Source organism: Nyctereutes procyonoides, unplaced genomic scaffold (assembly GCF_905146905.1).
Source record: "Nyctereutes procyonoides isolate TBG_1078 unplaced genomic scaffold, NYPRO_anot_genome, whole genome shotgun sequence".
In the NCBI taxonomy this organism is placed as follows: domain Eukaryota; kingdom Metazoa; phylum Chordata; class Mammalia; order Carnivora; family Canidae; genus Nyctereutes; species Nyctereutes procyonoides.
In genome coordinates, this window is record NW_026575046.1 from 52,690,461 (window position 1) to 52,711,307 (window position 20,847).

Consider the following 20,847-nt stretch of genomic DNA (forward strand, 5'->3'; position numbering starts at 1 on the left):
TTGGAAGGAAATTAAAGATGAAAATGGTTAGCAACAATCAAAGGTAAAGACAAATCAGAATTGAGTGGGAAAAAGAAGCAGTAGCAGGAAGGAGGGTAAAGCTTGGAGCAAAATGTTTTTTTTTTAAGATTTTTTTTTTTTTAAAGCAACAGAGCAAACTGATGCCATAGAAATTATGCAACCTGCAAAGTACAAAAATATGTCCCTCTGAGCTCCATGCACACGGAAACAGCATTCTGTCTAGTTTTATGTTCTGTGCCTGGGATTCTGTACTTTGGCATTCAGTGTGTGTTGGTGCATGGTTAGTAGAAGGAACAGTTATCGGAGTAACGGGCTGGGAGTTGGGAGAATGAAATTTCCAGTGGTGATAAATGTTCCCTGAACTGGTGGAGATTTTGTGTTTGCATAATGGCAAGCTACAAAAAAAAAAGATGGTTATATTTAGATGTATACATATACATTTACATATACATATACATGTACATGTATACATATACATTTTTGTTGTATATGTATAACAACTGCATGCTAACATAGCAAAGCTGTCTGTAGGATGGGATTCTTTTGGTTTTAAAAGCTTAGGCTACATGTAGCAGTTCAGTGCTTTCCAAGAATGGGATGAAGCCTTTTCTCTGGCCTTCCCGGGAGAGGACTCTGGTCATAGAGCTCTGCCTGATGGTGGCTGTCAGCAACAAATGTCCATGTTGAAAATATCTAAGGATTTAAGATTAGTGAGAAGGAAATGTGTACCATGCTGCTTGGTCAAGAACGGGGTCTGGCCAGTCTTTCTTTCTTTCTTTCTTTCTTTCTTTCTTTCTTTCTTTCTTTCTTTCTTTCTTTCTTTCTTTCTTTCTTTCTTTCTTTCTTTTTTCTTTCTCTTTCTCTTTCTTTCTTTCCTCTCTCTCTCTCTCTTTCTTCTTTCTTTCATTTTTTTTTAAATAAAGATTTTATTTATTCATGAGAGACACAGAGAGAGGCAGAGACCCAGGCATAGGGAGAAGCAGGCTCCCTGCCAGGATCCTGATGTTGAACTCAGTCCCAGGACCTCAGGATCACACCCTGAGCAGAAGGCAGACGCTCAACCACTGAGCCACCCAGGTGTCCCAAGGTTCTGGCTTTTCTTGCCTTTTTACATATGTGTGTATCCTCTCTCTCTCTCTCTCTGAATTGATAAATATAGATTATATATGTAATTTATGTACAAACATAATTTTATTTACTAATGTATTCTTATTGAGAGATCTAGTGAGGTGTTAGTTATCAAATACCCACCGGTTTTTAAATGCCAGACATTAGTAAGCTGCACTTTACTAAGCTGTGATCATTTAGAATCTTCTAGCATCTTACAGACATTGTCTTAGAGAAAGTGTGTAGTAACTAAAGAATTGTAGATACTTTTTTTTTTCGTGTTCAGATTCTGATTTCAGTGAGAATCCATTGTAGTTTGCAGTTTCTACTTTTCAGGCATGTCACCCATAACTACTCCTGTTTTTCATGATTTTGAAAATTTGGTTTTTACAATACGTTTGTTTCTAATACAACCTCTTCATTCATATGGAATGATTCAAGAGGATAGATGAGGGATAGGAGTTTCATTCCTTCATCCTAGTGTAAGCGCAGACTCCTACTAACCCTGCCACATATGCAGACACTTCATTGCCTAAGTAGGCATGAAACAGCCACCATGTCTGTCCTCTGAACTTACAGATGCCCTGACAATACCTTATGTGAAAAGTTACTATGGAGCAAATGTGACATTTCTGGGGGCAGAATCCTGTGAACCTAGTTGGGATCCAATGGTGAGAAGCCTCCAAGCCAGTGGCCATATGCAGGATTGTTCTAGAACTGAGAGGTGGGCACACAGGGCAAGGCTGGGCTTATCAGATTCCCTGGTCTTGTTTGTCCTCCGGTGGAGTGGCTTCCCACACTTCCAGCGCATCCACACAGCTCACACACCACTAATCTTACCAATGAGAAATCTTCCCTGACCTCTGCTGAAATAGCCGTCAGCGTTGACAGAGAGGTGAAAAGCTGAAAGTAGCTGCCTCTGCAGTGATACCTTTTGATGAGCAACTTGGAATGCTAGCCTCACATTTCTGGAGTATGGGAGTGTGTGTGCCTTGTTAGTGTGGGTCCTGGCCCTTAGTGGCTAGATTGAAACTCTACTCCTTTGGTCGGTGCTAAACTGCTTTAAATTATTGTTCTTACAGCTCTTCCCTCGCTGGAAATTAATTTCATCATTCAGGGAGCTGTCCTAGTACCAGTCCACCTTGGTTTCTCCTCATTCCTGGTTCACTCAGGTCAGGTGTTTTCTTTTTGCTTGAATAGTTTTCGTGTTCATGTACCCCTAGACATACAGTTCACTTTCACCTCAGCAAATTCCACCTTCAGATTCCTCACCACACTTGTCTTCCTAATTCCTGATGCCTTCCTGAATCCCAGCCACATGAAGTTTGGAGACATAAATTCATCAGATACACTGGCGGGCTCATATCAGTTTAGGTTTTATATGTATGTTGAGTGGGGTGTGTGTTAGTCTTATATTCCTTGCATTCCAGACTAAAATAGAAGTTTTATGATTAGGGCCTCCTATGCATTTTCTAAACTACTCCCATTTGGATTTAGTAGAGCACCAAACTCTAATAGGTGCTAGATGAATATTTCAGAGAGAGATTTGGGGAGGAGGAAGAGGTGATACAGGCAAATTATGGGAAGGTATATTTAGATGCTCTCTAATGCCTGGCCAGTGTTATTTGTCTGTGGGAAAAAATGTCTATTTTATTGTTGAGGGCTTAACACTTCACTCATTCTAGCTCTAGCTTTGTCACCACATTCCCTGCCCTAATTTATCCCTCTTTTAATCCCAAAGTATGTGTTACAAGAGCCTACTGAATGTAATAGGTTGTGGTGGTGGCTGTAATAAAAAGAAAAAAAACCAAGTACTTGACCATATGTCCTTTAAGTCAGGTGGAGACTGTATCTTACAAATCTTTTTTTTTAAGTTTTTAATTTTAATTCCAGTATAGTTAACATATAGTGTTATTTTAGCTTCAGATGTATAAAATAGTGTTTCAACAATTCTGTATATTACTCCGTGTTCATCATGTTACATGTACTCTTAATCCTCATCACCTATTTCCACCATTTCCCACCACCCACCTCCCCTCTGGTAACCACAAATTTGTTCTCTATAGTTAAGAGTCTGTTTCTTGCTTTGTCTCTTTCTCTTTTTTTCTTTTGCTCATTTGTTTTGTTTCTTAAATTCCTCATATGGGTGAAATCATATGGTATTTGTCTTATTTTGACATATTTCACTTAGCATTATACTCTCTAGATCTATCCATGCTGTTGCAAATGGCAAGATTTCATTCTTTCTTTCTTTCTTTTTTTTTTTACAATAGAGTATTTTTTTTTAGAGATTTTATTTATTTATGAGAGATACAGAGAGGGAGAGAGAGAAGGAAAGGCGGAGACATAGGCAGAAGAAGAAGCAGGCTCCCTGCAGGGAGCCTGACATGGGACTCCATCCCGGGTCTCCAGGATCAGGCCCTGGGCTGAAGGCGGCGCTAAACCACTGAGCCATCTGGGCTGCCCTCATTCTTTTTTTTATGGCGAATACTCCATCATATATAAATACATATGTACACACACACACACATCTTCGTTATCCATTTATCTATCAATGGACACATGGGCTGATTATGTAATTTGGCTATTGTATATAATGCTTCTATAAACACAGGGGTGCATATATCCTTTTGATTTAGTGTTTTTGTATTATTTGGGTAAATACCCAGTAATGCAATTACTGGATTGTATGGTAATTCTATTTTTAATTTTTTGAGGAACCTCCATACTCTTTTTCCACAGTGGCTGCACCATTGTACAAATTCTCACCAACAGCATACAAGGATTTCTTTTTCTCAACATCTTTGCTGATACCTGTGGTTTTTGTTTTTGGTTTTAGCCACACTGACTGGTGTAAGGTGATATCTCATTGTGGCTTTGATTTGTTTTTCCCTGACAATGTGTGGTGTTGAGCATCTTTTCATGTGTCTATTTGCCAACTATATATATTCTTTGGAGAAATGTCTGATCATGTCTTCTGCCTATTTTTTAATTGGATTATTTGTTTTCTGGGTGTTGAATCTTATAAGTTCTTTATCTATTTTAGATATTAGCCCTTTATCGGATATGTCATTTGCAAATATCTTCTCCCATTCAGTTGGTTGTCTTTTAGTCTTGCTGATTGTTTCCTTTGCTGTGCAGAAGCTTTTAATTTTGATGTAGCCCCAGTAGTTTATTTTTGCTTTTATTTCCCTTGCCTCAGGAAACATATCTAAAAAAAATATTGCTATAGCCAATGTCAGAAAGTACTTGCTTGTACTCTCTTCTAGGATTATTATTATTTCAGGTGTCACATTTAAGTCCTTAATCCATTTTGAGTTTTTTTTGTGTATGGTGGTTGGCTTCATCCTGAATATAGCTGACCAGTTTTCCCAACACCGTTTATTGAAGAAACTGTCTTTTCCCATTGGTTATTCTTCCCTGCTTTGTCGAAGATTAATTGACCATATAATTGAGGGTTTATTTCTGGGTTTTCTGTTGCATTGATCTTTGTGTCTGTTTTTATGCCAGAACCGTACTGTTTTGATCACTACAGCTTTGTAATATAACTTAAAGACTGGAATTGTTATGCCTCCAGTTTTATTTTTCTTTTTCAAGATTGCTTTTGGCTGGGATCCCTGGGTGGCTCAGTGGTTTAGCGCTGCCTTCAGCCCAGGTTGTGATCCTGGAGTCCCGGGATCGAGTCCCACGTCGGGCTCCTTGCATGGAGCCTGCTTCTCCCTCTGCCTGTGTCTCTGCCTCTCTCCTTCTGTGTGTCTCTCATGAATAAATAAGTAAAATCTTAAAAAAAAAAAAGATTGCTTTTGGCTATTTGGGGTCTTTTATGGTTCCATGTAAACTTTAGGATTCTTTGTTCTAGTTCTGTGATAAATGCTGTTGATCTTTTTTTTTTTTAAGATTTATTTATTTATTTATTTATTTATTTATTTATTTATTTATGATAGACACAGAGAGAGAGACAGAGAGACAGAGACACAGAGACCAGGGATCCCCAGGGATCCTCAATGCTGTTGATCTTATATCTTACAAATCTTATCACTGCTGACAGAGATGGCTTTAAGTATGGACACATATTTATAGCAAAAATGAAACAGCCTCTAGACACAGTCATTTACAAATTTAACAAAAGCATCCACTACTCCCCACTTCTACTTTGTGTGTGTGTGTGTGTGCCAGCTAGACTTAGTTTTTGTGTGCTCCCCCACCCCCGAAAGAATAGATAAGATGAATATGGAACCTAACCAAAATATGATATCCCAGGAAGTAGATGATTCTATATAGGAATAGCTGTGGAAAAGTGTGTTAGTAGGATCAGCTGACACCAGGAGTTATAGTCTAATGTTTGAAAGCAGCTCCTTTTCTGTTCTGAGTGCAGTGGTGGCTCTGAATGAGAAAAACATATCTTGCTTTTTGCTTGACAATTTAATATAAAACTGTTTTCCCAGAAGAAATTTCTGTACTGAGCCTTTATATTAAAATTATTGAAGCCATAAAGGTAGGCATGTACCCAAAGCTTAAAGGAAATCAGGATAGGTCTAAAATAACTATAGACATTCTGTCATCTTTCTATTTCCTTTGTAATCTTTATGGGCTCTGTTTGGGGAAACCCAGTGGAATTGCCTTACCCACAGTCTGATGTTTTCTTGTGTTGCTTAGGCAGAGCATGGCTGATTGGGAGCCATTGATATATGGCAATCAGGAACAATAACATTTTGGGAATGAAAATAATTTTTGAAGCCTTACTTTCTCTACTTCTAAAGCATTTTTAATAGGTTTGTTCTTTATGACTTGAGGTAAACATGTCAGGTATTCCCTAAAATCTGAATGAATTCTGTATCCATGACTTAATGAATGTCTTAGACATCAATCTTGAGATGTAAGAGCCTGTCAGGAAAACGCAGACCCTTGATACAGAAAATAATCTTGTTCTGTTGGATATACAGCTTCTGTAAAAACCCTGGTTATAAGAGGTGACGTTAGGGAAGGTATCTTAAGAGGCAGTCTGTATCAATCCACTTCTTAAAGTTTTTTAGGATCTGTCCCTGGATAAAATTAGATCACTATAGGATATGGATGCAGTACACTGCATCCCTTAACCCCTCACAGAATGATTTCAGAATCTGACCTCGATTTTAAGCCTCTGAATTTTATAGTGAGTTATATTAAATAGGAGCATTAAGAAACACATGTCTGTATTTTCGTGGCCATGTTGTTAGTGACATTGTGTTTGGGTAATACAGTTGGGATCTCTGTAATTCTTCAAGCAAGAGATGTATCTTTAAAGAGCTGAATCTTTTAAGAAATAGATGTTCTTACTTTTTAATGTGGTGCTCTTATTAGCTAAAATTTCTGTGACTTCCCCTTTGTCTCAGTTTCTAATAAACTTTAAAAAGAAGGTGTTCTCTTCTTCACAGCAGTTGTATTTGTCTGTTATGGTTAAGAAACTTTCTCTCCATTCTTTTTCACCTCACATTTCAGATGAGAATGAAAATCTTATCCTATTTCAAAGAATCAAGCTGAAGAAAGTTGCAAAGGTCATTATCCAAAGGACCTGGTCCCTCATTTTTTTTTTTTTATACAGGGCAGCAGCCTGAGACAGATGCGAACCATCTGGGAGGCAGATACAAATAGCTTCTGGGTGTTGCTGAAAGGTGATAGTTTTCCTTCTGCATAAGATTAAGGAACTTTGTGAAAAGGAGTTAATCTTGGCCATTGGGATAAAGGACTGATAGATGCCAACTTCCTTACTCATAAAGTTGGCATTGCAAAAGATTGATGTGAATTATCCAACTTAAGAGTTATCATACTTTGTGACTTTGTTTTGTCTTTAGTAGCACAACCTTTTTAAAAAATTCATAGGCTAGCCCTTTTTGGCCATATTTTCGTTTCATCCACATTAGCTCCTTTGGATACCAGGAGCAGGTGAATTGAAAGGTTTAAATGGAGACGAAGTTATAATCATATAATCATAGTACAAAGTGGAAAGTGTGGGATTATTATTTACATTACCTTTGGTAAGCAAATATTGCCTATGAGTAAGCATTTGGCCAGGTAAATTCTCTCCTTCAAATGGAAGGTGAAGTTCAAACATGATTGAAGTCTCAAACATCTTAGGTTCCACCTCTGCTATGAGAGGCCCCCAGGCCCCATTAGCTCCTGCTGGACGCCTTTTGGTTGCACTTAGGGCCCCTGGTGAGCCATTGGCGGGGGGTGGGGGGGTGGGGGTGGGGTGTCCTCCAGACCTCAACCCACCAGAGCATCAGCTGAATCAAAGCGACTCTGAAAATTGAGGCAAATGCTAGGATCCTCATTCAGCTGGCCATTCGAATGTGAAGCTCTGCAGGGGTGGGGGGGGTGGGGGAGAGAAGCATTTTTTGTATAGCCAACAAAAATCATTGTGTTGAGGTTCTATTTATTTATTTATTTATTTGGAAGATTTTTTTAAAAAAATTTTTTATTTATGATAGTCACACACACACACACAGAGGCAGAGACATAGGCAGAGGGAGAAGCAGGCTCCACGCACCAGGAGCCCGACGTGGGACTCGATCCTGGGTCTCCAGGATCGCGCCCTGGGCCAAAGGCAGGCACTAAACCGCTGCGCCACCCAGGGATCCCTTGAGGTTCTTTTTATAAGTGTATTATCTCTTAAGCTGTTACCACTGGCTTGGATTAGAATAGACCACAGCTATGCCTCATTTTCACCCAGTAGGTGTAATTCTGAACAGTTGTGAGCATAACTCTTATATATGAACTCATATTTTAAGTATTCTAGGGAAACCCTTTATTCGAGGGAGCCCTGCTGAGAATCATTTTGTAAAGCACTGTGCTCACAGTAAGCACTGTATAACTACATGGATGGACAGATGAAAAGAAGGATCCTTTTGTATGAACAACCCTTTGATCAGAGCCATTGTCTATGATTCAGTTTCTCTAGAAACTCTGTCTCCCAAACGGAGTATGGATGTCGCTGGGCCCTGCTCCAGTAATGACCTTTGTATGACTATCATCATACTGTGTTAATGTTGATTAAAACAGAGTATACTTTCTGAATGCTTACCCTGAACCAGGCCCTATACTAAACTCTTTCATCTATTAGCTCCTTTGATCCTCCAGGCAGTCCATGAGATGAGGAAACCAGAATTTAAAGATGCTTGGCCATGGCTTACCACATTCATGTACCTGGTAAATGGTGGAGTCTGCTTTCAAATGTGAGTCTGACCCCAAAGCTTCTAACCCCTGAAGACATGTCTTTGTTACCCGTGTGTGTGTCCACTAGTTGCTAGCCCTCTGCAAATCTGAGCTCTGTTCACGCACCTTTGTCCCACTGTGCCTGGTATATAATAGGCTCCTAATGTGGATGAATGGAGAAGGAAGGACCAAGATTGTGGTTGGAGGACTTGGGTCCAACTCTGGTTCTGGCACCAGATAAATCATTTAACCTCCAGAGCACCATGTAAATTAGGGAACTAATCCCTGCCCTCCCTGTATCATAGAGCTGTTGTGAAGGTCAGATGAGAAAGAGCTTATGGAAACCAGAAGGAGCTATTTAGGAAGGATTCATAGACTAATTACCTAATTTACCTATTTTATAAATTCAAAACAGTTCAAGGCTAGGGTTCCTCAGAGCACCTGAAATATTTAAAAATTTGGAAAATGATTAAGAAAAGTATAGGGGGACTAAGATTTTAATCAAGCAGGAGGAGAAAGTGCTTTAAGATAATTCAAAGTCTCATGGTGTATATACACATATTGGCAAATGAACAAACAATATGAATCCCGTTAGGTGACAAAAAGCATCCCAGGTTAGTGACAAAAAGCATCCCAGGACACTGAGTGGGGAGTCTGGGGACCAGGGTGCTCAGTGGAGCTTGGATGCTACCTTTCCCAAGGAACTGCCTTCATTTTGCGGCCAGGCCTCAGTTTCCCTATCTGTAAAATGAGATATTTGGATCAAATGACTCCAGGCTACAGTGATCTGTCATTCTAAACTTGGGTGTCTGGGGCAATCCTGGAGGACTGACTTAGTTGTTCAGTTGTGTGGTTGTTCATGCTAGATGCTTAGCACAGTGTTTGCCACCAGGTTCTGGCCTTTCTCCAGGCTGGCAAAAGGGCTGGATAGACCTTCACAGGCTGAGACAACAGAGAGGACCATCCCTGTGGTATCCTTCAGGTATCCCATAGAATGGTGCTGGATTCCACAGCTAGTCTGTGTATCGCATCAAGTTAGGTTCCTCATTAACACCTTTAGCTCTATGTCAGTGGTCTTATTTGGGAGAATGTTCTATTCCCCTTGATACCCCTAATCCATCAATTTGAAACTGTTCAATTTCCCTTATTTAAAGCAAGTACAGGGGATCCCTGGGTGGCGCAGCGGTTTAGCGCCTGCCTTTGGCCCAGGGCGCGATCCTGGAGACCCGGGATCGAACCCCGCGTCAGGCTCCCGGTGCATGGAGCCTGCTTCTCCCTCTGCCTATGTCTCTGCCTCTCTCTCTGTGTGTGTGTGTGTGACTATCATAAATAAATAAAATTAAAAAAAAATAAAGTAAGTACAGTTTTTTTCTTAGGGTACAATATAAAAATGTTCTTTAAGACTTTTCTTTCAACCTTAGAACTATTTATACTCCATAAAAACTTCAAGCTTTCAAGACTGATAAGAATGTGCCCTGTGATAGCATCTTGGGTTTTGTCATATTTATTTTCAAGCACATTGTTTAAACCTTTGTGTTGACACTGGCAGGTACACAGAGCAGGAATGACAATCCACATTTTACAAATGACCTAAAAGGGGAAGGAAAGCACAGGGCACAAGGGACAGGGCAAGCTGGGGCTCAGGCTTTGTCTCCTTTATCCTGTTTAGTCCACCTTCTGAATGATGCAAGGCCACATTCATGGACCTGACAATTCAGGCTCCAGGTCATGCTCTTGTGACAGCTGAGAATATGAAGCCTCAGATCTCAGACTCCTTGCATACAGGCCTGGGGCTGGTGGCTATTCTGCAACCCTCTTCTTCTGATTCTTAGGGCTAGTCTTCTCACTACCTCGTTGATTTTCATTCAGCACTTCCCGTAAAAGCTTCAAACAGCACCTTCATCTCACCAGCATAGAACACATCAGGTTTTAGGGACTCATTGAGGAAAATGCTAGTAAAGCAAGAATCAGGAGAAGGGAAAAGAAGAAAACAACCAGCACTTGGACGGCCTGCCTCCTTATCCAAGAGTGGTAAGCAACCCTTGTGGTGGAAACCCCTTCTACTTTGTCTTTAAAACCCTAAACCAGCCCCAGTCTCTCTGCTTCAGCTTTGTCATGCATGTAGGGAAAAGTTAACAGACATTTCCAGTTTTCATGCTAAGGACTTGTATATTTTTTTCTACTGCGAATTTGCATTTATCAGTTGCTTATATGTAAGACTTCAAAATGGATTCAATTTAGTTTCCCAAATTAACCCACCTTGAATTCGAGATCTAATATCCAACTAAATGCAAAAGACATTATGATCAGAAAGTAGTTGAAATTAGCTTCCCTTCTGGTAATAATTGTCAGACAGCAAGCAAGCACCTTTGGGATGATTCTCCCACTTAATTTCTCCTTAACTTCTTGATGGCCGTGCTCTCTGCTCCCCATTTTCCTGTCAAGGAGGGCTGTCTCTGCAGAGACAGCCCACAGTTGCTCTCTCCCCCGCCTGGCATTTCTCCTCTGTGGGCTTCGCTGCGAACCCTCAGAACTGCCCAACTAGTTGGAACAGAGACTTGAATAAACTTCAAGTATTTCAGTGGTAAAAGTAAATCTTTATTTGGTGCATATTTTTTATTTCAGTGTATTTCTGAGGAAAAGAGATTGGATTTTGGTTAGCTATCATCACAGTTTTAAAACTAAAAACCTTTGTGTTCAAGATCAGTAAGTAGAGCTTCTCTGAGGAAGAGAGCTCTGTGTGCACTGGGCTTCATCTGCTGAGCTGGCTTCATAACTTAACATTGAGTGCTGGAAAAATCCTTCGTGACTACTTTATATATGGCCTAGCATTCCTATTCTTACACGTAATGCTGATTAAACTGTTCTTACAAAATCTCAGGACTGCCTCTCCAGGCACGTATGTTAGTGGTTCTCTGGGAATACCCAGTGATCTCTCTGATAGTTCATAGGCTCTGAGCTTATCCCCCTTATTTATCTTATCTGCTTAGAAAGGCTGTGGAAGAGAGACCAGTGTTCTCTGCCAGCCATCATATTTTAAAAACAGGATAAAAATTGCTGCAAAAGATGAGGAAGTAGAGAGGATAGGTCTGTAGTGTATTTGGTTCCCTGGCACTTTCTCTCAGGTTTAGTTTCATTTACCTCTGTTAAGGAGCAGTTTCAACTAGATTGACTAGGAACCGATCTTCGTAATTATTTTAGCCCTCTTAACTGTACCATAGTTAGTCTAGATTATCTGAGAATAAAATGCCATGTTGCTTTGCCTTGGACCTACTGGCCAAGAAATCTAATAGCAAAACCCATACATCTGGTATTTTTTGAGCTCATCTTACCCTGGCATTTCATATGCAGCCTTTATTTGTAAGCTTTTGATTTGGTGGTAGTGGTGATGTGTATAGCAATGATACTCTACCATCAAAAACCTAAGAACGATTTTTATCACTGCATCTGTGTAAAATCCAGCCGACTTTTCTCATCCCGGTGTGTGAATTTTCTCATCATCTGGTTGTGTGGTTGAATATTGGTTGCTGAGTTGCTTTGTTAAAGCCACAGACTTTGGAAGTGAAATCATCACACCAAGTGATCCTGGCTCCTGTCAATTCTTCTGTAAATAGTATGTGCCTGGGGAGTATTGTCTGGCCCCCGGGGAAGGTCAGCAAAGTGGTTGTGAGACAGGGTAATCTGGTCTGGGTCATGCTGAAAGCTCTTATTGATATGGGGTTAGTCTCGGTGGATAGAACGCACTGTCACATGGTCATCGCTGTGATTGAGAGGAGTGAGATGGGAGGCCAGTGGGGGGAAGGGAATGCTGCTGAGTCACTGAGTTCATTAAAAGGCTACTGCATGGCCAGGCAGCAAGACCAATGCCTGGACTGTGCTGCCACCACACCCACACTTCTGGGTTGGTTAAGACTCCACTCCATGCCAGGCAAGGAGGACAAGAGCACTTGACAAGGTAGGAACCCGAGAAGCTGATCTCTCTCACTGGGCCCGTGTATCTCTCACACAGCCCAGAGCCCCTGGACATATTCATGGGGGTGGAAGAGTGAGACCCCAGATGAATTGCGGGACCTCAGCCTCTGGATTTTCCTGAGGGCAGGCTTCTCTGTGCAGATGCAAACAAGGCTAGCCACTAAAAGATTTCCTGCCTTGGTGGCTCAAAAGTTCTGAAAGGGAAAAGAGGAACTTGTGTATGTGTTACAAGTAGCAAGCAGTCAAAAATACTATTTTTCCAGATTGGGCATAATTTAAAGTCACATTTAAACTTGGCAGTGAGCACTTGTTGTTTGAGTGGGGGAAAAACATGGTTGAGAATATTAAATCATTGTTCCATCATGCGTACCATACAGTTAGTCTGGAGCTTCTTCTATACTACTAGAAAAAGTACAAAAATGACCAACTTTTGTCTGCATCAGGGGAAGTGGAGTCTGTTTAGAGTGGGGGCAGTGAGGACAAGTCATGATCTAATAAATGTGTCTCACCTCTCTTAGAAAAAGAGGATAGTTTTCTGATCTTTGCCTTAAATTTTGTTTGCAGCCTTATTCCAGTATGTATGAGTGTGTGCCTTATGCCAGATGGACGTGGCGGGTGTGTTTCTGTGACCCTACCACGTACACTGTAGGTGTATCTGAACGACTGCTAATAAATGAACGTGTCTAGAAAAGGAACTATAAAGATGAGTCTGGAGACCAATTGTATGTGTATGTTGTCAATAAACACTGAAAATTGGTGGTGGCTGGAGAACGCCTTTCAAAGTAAACTCTGAATGATGGAACTCCTCACTGTCCGTTATGAATCCTGGAGAATTGATTTTGGCAAATCTTGATTAAAAAATGGCTGCTTGGACTAGGGGAGTCTTTTTTGTAAGAAGTCATTTCCCCCTGAAGGTCTCTGTGCATTCAGGTAGAAAATAGGAGTTGCTTTATTTTTTTCAATTTCTTTCTTCTTCATCCCTTCCCTTCTTTCCCTTTTGCAAAGTTGAACATTGAGTTCTTTTCATCTCAAGTTGTTAAGAGGTGTCTAAGGCAAGGAAGGCAGACAGCAGATGTTTGGTGGCTTTGGTGAATGGGGAATTAGTAATGGAGTCTAGATAGAGGTTGTGCAGGGTCAGGGAAGAAAGAACGCTTGTTTTGGTGCAAGAAAAGTTTGCTGTTTAATTGGTTGTGTTGGCAGCCAGTAAGGATTGGGAAGGCAAGAGAGCAAAGATGAAGAGAACAGGGTGTGTGTGGGGGAGTCATTCCTTGCTCCTGTCATCTCTTTCCTCTTTCCTGGCTTGAGTATAGCCTGTCTGGCGTGTTGCTTGGATGACCCATCAGGAAACCACTTCATTCCTGGCTCTCCTGGTCTCAATTAGCTTGAGTGTAAAAACTTACTTGATTTAATCTGTCCCTCCAGCAGAATATGACTTTCCCTTTTTAGAAAGAAAGGAATGTGTGTCTTGGGCATTATGGACCTCTATTAAACTAACCTTCCTGCATAATTAAATTACTTACTTTGAAGTGAAGGAACACCTAAATATTAAGGGTTGAAGTGGGATCCAGAACATGGTTTAAATATTTCTTTCAAATTTTAATAGAAGTTTTTAAAAGGATAATGTCTAAAGTATCAACTGGGGAGAAAAACAAAACGTAATTAGTTCTTGAGTTTTGTAAGTCACCAGCAAGGTGACCAAATGAGGCTTCATTTAACTTGGGGCCCTTGGTTTATGGAAGGTGGAATTCTAGATTGCAGTGGGCCATTCATTTCTAAGTCTAGATCTGAACATCTGTAATGGCAGATTAATTTTAGAGGGATAGATGTAATGGCTCAAAATAAGAGTTTAAAGATTTATTTATTTATTTGAGAGAGAGTGTATGTACACAGACATGTGAGTGGGGGGAGAGGGAGAGAGAGAATCCCAAGTAGACTCCCCACTGAGTATGGAGCCTAACATATGGGGCTTGATCTCACAACCCTGAGATCGTGACCTGATCTGAAGCCAAGAACTGGAGGCTTAACCGATTGAGCCATGCAAAATAAGAATGTAAGTTTGATCTCGAACTGCCATACTCCAAATAATCTGCAGATTATCCATTACAGGAAATGAACTGCTTATGTACTGCATGGTTAAGTTCGTTTGTGCTGAAGAAATGCACACTGAAAGATTTAGCCTGACAAACGTCCACTCCCTCTCTTGGCTTTATGGAGGACAGCACTGGTTCCCCACCTGCTAAGGGGTTTCAGATCTCATCCCTGGACATGGCCAGATAGCTGTGGGGTAATATCTAGCTTCAAATGCCTTCATTGTTCTGTCTTTCGAATTCCTCTTTGTTTTTGTGAATTGACCCTCTTGCTTATGAGGTTGACTAGATTTCTTTTTTCTTTTTCTTTTTTTTTTTTTAAGGATTTTATTCTTTTGAGACTGAGCGAGCATTCTTGAGAGAGAGAGAGAGAGAGAGAGAGAGAGAGAACACAAGTGGGGGACGACCAGAGAGAGAGGGAGAAGCAGACCCCCCACTGAGCAGGGAGCCCGAAATAGGGCTTAATGCCAGGGCCCTGAGCACATAACGTGAACTGAAGGAAAATGCTTAACCAAGTGGCCACCCAGGTGCCCCCCTTTTTCATTTCTTAAGTTTTATCTAACATTACTATTATATTTGAAAAAAGTAAGCTTTCTACATCATCTCAGTTTGCTCTGTAGACCCAAGGTCTAGACTGAGCGGAGCTGAGAAGCTAAGGATGGGAGAACATTTCTCTCAGTTGAACCACTGGGTATTGGTGTTGGAAGGAACCCTGTTAGCCCTTCCTTTGTCGTCTTCTCTGTTCTAGTGGGGAAGGGATCTGTGGAGACACATACGGTGATGCATTCTTAGAGCAACAGGTATTTCACTGTGAAGTTGTCATCTTGATGCAGGGCTGCTCTCCTGCATTTTCCCTGGATGGCTTTCTTCAAACGAGATACCCCTTCCCATTGCTCTTAATTGCTTCCACCAAGGCTGTGCTTGTAGGAGATCAGCTTTCCTTCCTGAGTTCAAGTTCATGGTAGTGATCGCCCACAGTCTATGCATTTGTGATGATATTCTAGCTCCCTTTTATTTTTTCCTATTAGGTTTAAAACCCTTCTGTTTATTTTATTTTATTTTTTAAAAAATATTTTATTAATTTATTCATGAGAGACACAGGGAGAGAGAGAAAGAGAGAGGCAGAGACACAGGCAGAGGGAGAAGCAGGCTCCATGCAGGGAGCCTGATGTAGGACTTGATCCCGGGACTCCAGGATCACACCCTGGGCCGAAGGCAGGCGCCAAACCGCTGAGCCACCCAAGGATTCCCCCCCTTCTGTTTATTTATTCCACTTCCACTCTAGCTAGGTTCTAAGTTTTACCTAAGTGTCTTTCTCTACTTCCCAAACTTCACATTAAAACTGTTCACCTTAAAACAAAACAAAACTGTTCACCACGTCAGTTTGTCATTGCAAAATTTTTTTTCACCCAAGTTCGGGAGCTGCCCTTTCTCCCCTGTTAGGGGGTCCTCATTCCTCTAGTGCCTTATATACTGCCTCAAAAATAAAAATTGTGGGCAGCCCAGGTAGTTCAGTGGTAGTTCAGCCCAGGTAGTTCAGTGCCACCTTCAGTCCAGGGCCTGCCTGATCCTGGAGACCCGGGATTGAGTCCCGTGTCGGGCTTCCTGCATGGAGCCTGCTTCTCCCTCTGCCAGTGTCTCTGCCTCTCTTTCTCTCTGTGTCTCTCATGAATAAATAAAAATCTTAAAAAAATTTTTAAAAATCGTGTTTTGCATTGTCACAAATGTTGTTGCAATCCGTGTCCACCTTATCCTTAAAAATCCATGACCTTCACCTGGAGGAAGGCAGGAAAAGACTCCCTTGGGCTTCAGGACTGCCCTCAGAATGTCCAGGAAGTTTTAATGGTTGTTCCTGTATAAAAAAGCAGATGAGGAGAGGAGAGAAGAGGGTAGGGTCAGTGTTGGCAAGCTCTCGCATCCTTCTCTGTACTATGGGTCATTTTCTTCAGGAAGTCTGCATCTTTGGGGAGTCATAATCTCATCTGCAGGGATCTCCAGCTTCCCACTCCTCGAATTCCCCTGGATCTGCCCTGAGACCCTCTTGTGGCTCTGGATGCAGTCCCTGCTCTGTAGGGCTGTGGCCTCACTTCCTTCACTCTTAGCCTGCTTGTGACTCATGTTAGATAACGAATCCCTTCAAGAACCTGAAAGCTGCAAACCTTCCTCCTAGAGGAAAATACACATGTTCAGTTTATGTCCAGTTTCAGGGGATTCAGCATATCCCACTCAAGGTGTGGGCACTCTGGGTGAAGGATCCAGTGCATGAGCCATACACATTGTTACTTTGAAACTTGGCAATTTCTTTTTACAGCACTTCTGTATTACAGATTGTTCTGCATGCTGTGTGGTTTCATTTATAATGTACTTTTGGCCTTGGTGCATGCATTTGGGTTAATCACAGTTCATATCACCCTCATTACTGGTCCACACAGGGCCTTCCTCTGTCACTTTTATTTTTGTATAACAACCAACCCTGTGAACCTACCCCCAACTCAGAAGCAAGAGCTTGGCCATATTAACCTCACCTGAGCAGTCCCGCCTACCCTAGCTGGCGTCGCCTCTCTGCCTAATCTTAAACCAATTATTGCCTGGCTTTTTTCAGAAGTAATTTTGTCACATTTCTACATCTGTTTTTTCTTTTTTTAAAGATTTTATTCATTTATTTATGAGAGACATAGAGAGGCAGAGACATAGGCAGAGGGAGAAGCACGCTCCCTGCAAGGAGCTTGATGCGGGACTCAATCCCAGGACCCCGGGATCACGACCTGAGCTGAAGGTAGATGCTCAACCACTGAGCCACCCAGGCGCCCCATATCTCTACATTTCTAAAGGGCCAGCTGGATACAGTTTCAGTTCCTAACTCCTCTCAAGAAAACTGTAAGGTCTCTGAGGTTTTTAAATCTAATATGTTAAATATATTTTAATATTTAAAGGAATTAACATATTTTAATATAAAATATTTTAGTATTTAGTTTCAAATATCTGAGTGCCCACTAAGTGTTAGGTACTCAATGGCAGGGGAAGGTGGAAGTAAAATGACAGCCCTGATGTGTGTCACTCAGCTCGGGAAGAAGATGCTAGAACCCTTTAGACTCAAATAATTACACCAACAGAGACATAAATCAAACCACCTCCTGTGGGTAATGCCATTTCTGTACATGGTAGGAGACCTGTTTTTAGTCAGATGTATACATGTTATGAGCAAGAAAACCTGCAGTGCCCCCACTTCCCTTGGATTTGAATTCCTATCGGCTCTCAGCGTGGCCAGCAAGCCCCTCCTTCCATCCTCACACCTGTGCTGTACCTCCAGCTCACATGGCATTTGGTGACATGCCTTCATCTTCTCCTCACATGACTTTCCTTCCCCTCTCTTTCCACTTAGGTTTATAGAAGATGACATAGTGTGGTAAAAAAAGCACAGGCCTTGGTGTTGGTGAACTTGGATTCAAGTCCCAACTTCCTGACTCTGGACCTTGAGCAGATGACTTAATGCCTTCCCTTCTCCTTCTTGAGGGCAAAGTGATGATAGTAGTAACTCCCTCATAAGGTGTGCTATGAGGAGTGAATGAAATCAGTGCCCTGAAGACAAAGAAAACACTTAGTACATAAGACAGAATAAGTTTTCAATAGTTGAGGCTATTTCTAATTGTTTGGGGCTGCCATGGTGCAAGAGATAGCAGAAGGTAAAAATGATGAGAGAGGTGGGCTTTGTCAGGTGCAGTGTGAGACATTAAACTTCTGCATGCTAGAAGGGGCCTAATAAGAGCTGTTTTTGATAAGAAAGAAGCCAGTCACAGTGACCTCCAGCCCAGGGCACCCTTCTTCAAAAAGTCTAAAGTCCTGTTTCCACAGTATCAACATGGGTTACCATTTCCTGTTCCTGTCACTACATGGACGTGTTATGTGTCCAGAACTAGGGCTCAAGCTTTCTGAAGGTAGAGACTGTGTCTTTTATTGTCGGTGTCCCACACAGGATGGCACCCTTCATAAATAGTTGCAAAGAAAATCAGTGGAGGTTAGAGACCACTGGCCCCAACCAAGACTGGAACCCATAGACATGCTTCTGTTTGCCCACAGATATTTTTTTAAGTTAGCATTGGTAAGTAGCCCTCTCATATCAAAATACTTCACTTAAAAATCCAGATTTTTGGATTTTCTTACAGAATTGTCTAGCAACACACATCCACATTCCCATCTGGCTGTGAATGCTGATGTTGAGAAGCACATACCCAGTGGTAAGCAGAGCCTGCCTTCTCCAGTCTGTCAGGGACCTCACTGTTCCTTAATGTTCACCTGGCCTGCCTCCCTTATCTCTCACCTGTTTGACCTCCTGGGCACTGGAGTTTGTTACCCCATCTCCAGTGTATAGCAGGGAGGAAGGTTAGACATCCATTTAGTACTGCTTCTAAAACCTGACACTGGGTCCTGGGGCAGGGCAAGGAAGATGGGCATGAAGAACAGGATGAGTTGATACATAGCTATATCCATAGGAGGACAGGTGGTTCATGTGCAGGTGTGACTGCAGTGGGAGATAGCATGTGCCCAGTAAGTGGGAAAGGACAGAGTTGGACAGAGGGGTGTCTGCTTCTGGGGGTCTCAGGAATGAGACTTAGCTCTTTAAGGATGACACTTTGCTGTTTCGGGGGAGAAAATGGCCTTCTCTCTGGAGGGAGTGACATATGCAGGAAAAGACAGCTGTGTCTTGACCAGTTTGACCCACACATGGAGGAGCAGAGGGAGCTGGAAAGGGAGGAGGGATCAGACGAGTGACCTTGAAGGCCAGACAGTGGCATTTGGAAATAGGCACTAGGGAACCACTGTAGATTTTTGAGAATATTGTGATCAAAGGAGCTTGAGAAATGAACATTCTTTTCAGTTGTCAGCAAACAAATGTGACATGTGTCACTTCATGTGCTTGGGTTTTACAAAACGAGCCCCCTCTGTATGCTGGTTAATTTTGCCCTAGTGCTATTTCTGTAGTTGGTGCTGCTGCCATCAGGTGACCAGTGGTACCTACAAACATGAGGTAGGAGCGACAGGTAAGGTCGTTGGTCTTCAGGTGTGGGTAACGGGGGAAAAACAGGAATAGCCCACAAAACATGTTTCAGGGAAAGATAAGAAATATTACCTAAGCTTTGGTTATTATTCTTAGAAAAGAATGATTAGAGGAGGAATTCTTAGGTATATAAGTATTGATGGAAGCAAATCCCAATTAGTCTATAGACCTCAGTGTACAAATTGGCCCCACAAACAGGTAGAAATGCACATGTATGTGTGACTAAAGAGCATAAACTCTGGGAAAGTGGATCCCAAGCTATTAAGTGGTTTCCTATGAACAACAGAATTTGCTCTTACTTTATGTATCTCTGTATAGTTTGAATTGGTAACAATGAGTAAAATACACACAGATACAGGATTTGACAACAGACATGTTTCCTTTATGGAAAGAATTTAGACAAACTAGGGAAAATACTTCCAACAAATATGTTACTATCCTCAGATATGGTAGAAACATCTGGTATGCTGAAGAATCCCTAGAATTTGTGAATGTTACCTTACAGGGTAAAAGGGACTTGGCCTGTATGTTTAAGAATCTTGAGATAGGGTCACCTGGATGGTTCAGTGGTTGAGCATCTGCCTTTGGCTCAGGGCGTGATACTGGGTCCTGGGATCGAGTCCTACATCAGGCTCCCTGCGAGGAGCCTGCTTCTGCCTCTGCCTCTGCCTTTGTCTCTGCCTCTCTCTGTCTCTCATGAATAAATAAATAAAATCTTGAGATGGAAGTGTTATCCTGGATCACCTGATGGCCCTAATATAATGAAAAGGGCCTTTATAAGAGGGAAGCCGGAAGATGGAAGTGGAAAGAGAGAGATGTGATGAGGAAAGCAGAGGGCCAGAGTCTGAACAATCTGAAGAGTGAGGCTGGTGGCTTTGAAGATGGAAGAAGGGCCCCGAGCCAAGGAATGCCAGCAGCCAGCAGAAAGCAGGAAAGGAAGGGACTCTACCCTAGCCATTCTGGTTGGATCTCAGTCCTGCAGACACCTGGATTTTGGCCCAGTAAAACCATTTCAGATTCTTGACCCCCAGAACTATAACAGTAAATGTGTGGTATTTTAAGCCACTAATTTCATGGTAACTGGTTAGAGCAGCGATGGGAAACTAAGAGTCTGAATGAATGAGAAACTCCCCTGCTGTCACTCAGCAAGTGCTTCTGTGTCTAGTCCATGTCATGTGTCATCTCTCCTGAGCCCTCACAAACCTGTGGGGAAGGTGGTATAATTCTTATTTGCAAGCAAGTGAAGTATAAGGTTTAAATTGTATGTCACACAGTTAGTGTCAGAGCTAGGATCCTCTCTAGTCCACATGACCCCACAGCCCATGCATATGTGTCTTTAAACTGTACCTCTTCGGAGTTACATGCAAAGGACGTGCTAAATTGTAAGCAAGTGATATTTTCTGCTTCTAGGTT

At 41.8% G+C, this 20,847-nt stretch overlaps 1 protein-coding gene across 6 annotated transcripts in view; it reads left to right on the top strand.

Moving 5' to 3' along the window:
• Positions 1–20,847, top strand: part of MCC (MCC regulator of WNT signaling pathway) — a 324,907-nt gene that overhangs the window by 131,385 nt on the left and 172,675 nt on the right. Inside the window, exon 1 of one of the 6 annotated variants that reach the window (XM_055325154.1) lies at positions 2,211–2,300. The exons of 3 other annotated variants lie outside the window; for them this stretch is intronic. Coding sequence is in view for 2 of the 3 variants with exons in the window: in XM_055325149.1 (XP_055181124.1) it covers positions 8,289–8,339 (51 nt within the window). In the remaining variant the exon portion in view is untranslated. Of the gene's footprint in view, positions 1–2,210; positions 2,301–8,273; positions 8,340–18,539; positions 18,614–20,847 lie in introns of those variants that run through there. 2 more of the 6 variants (XM_055325149.1, XM_055325151.1) reach the window with 2 other exon arrangements.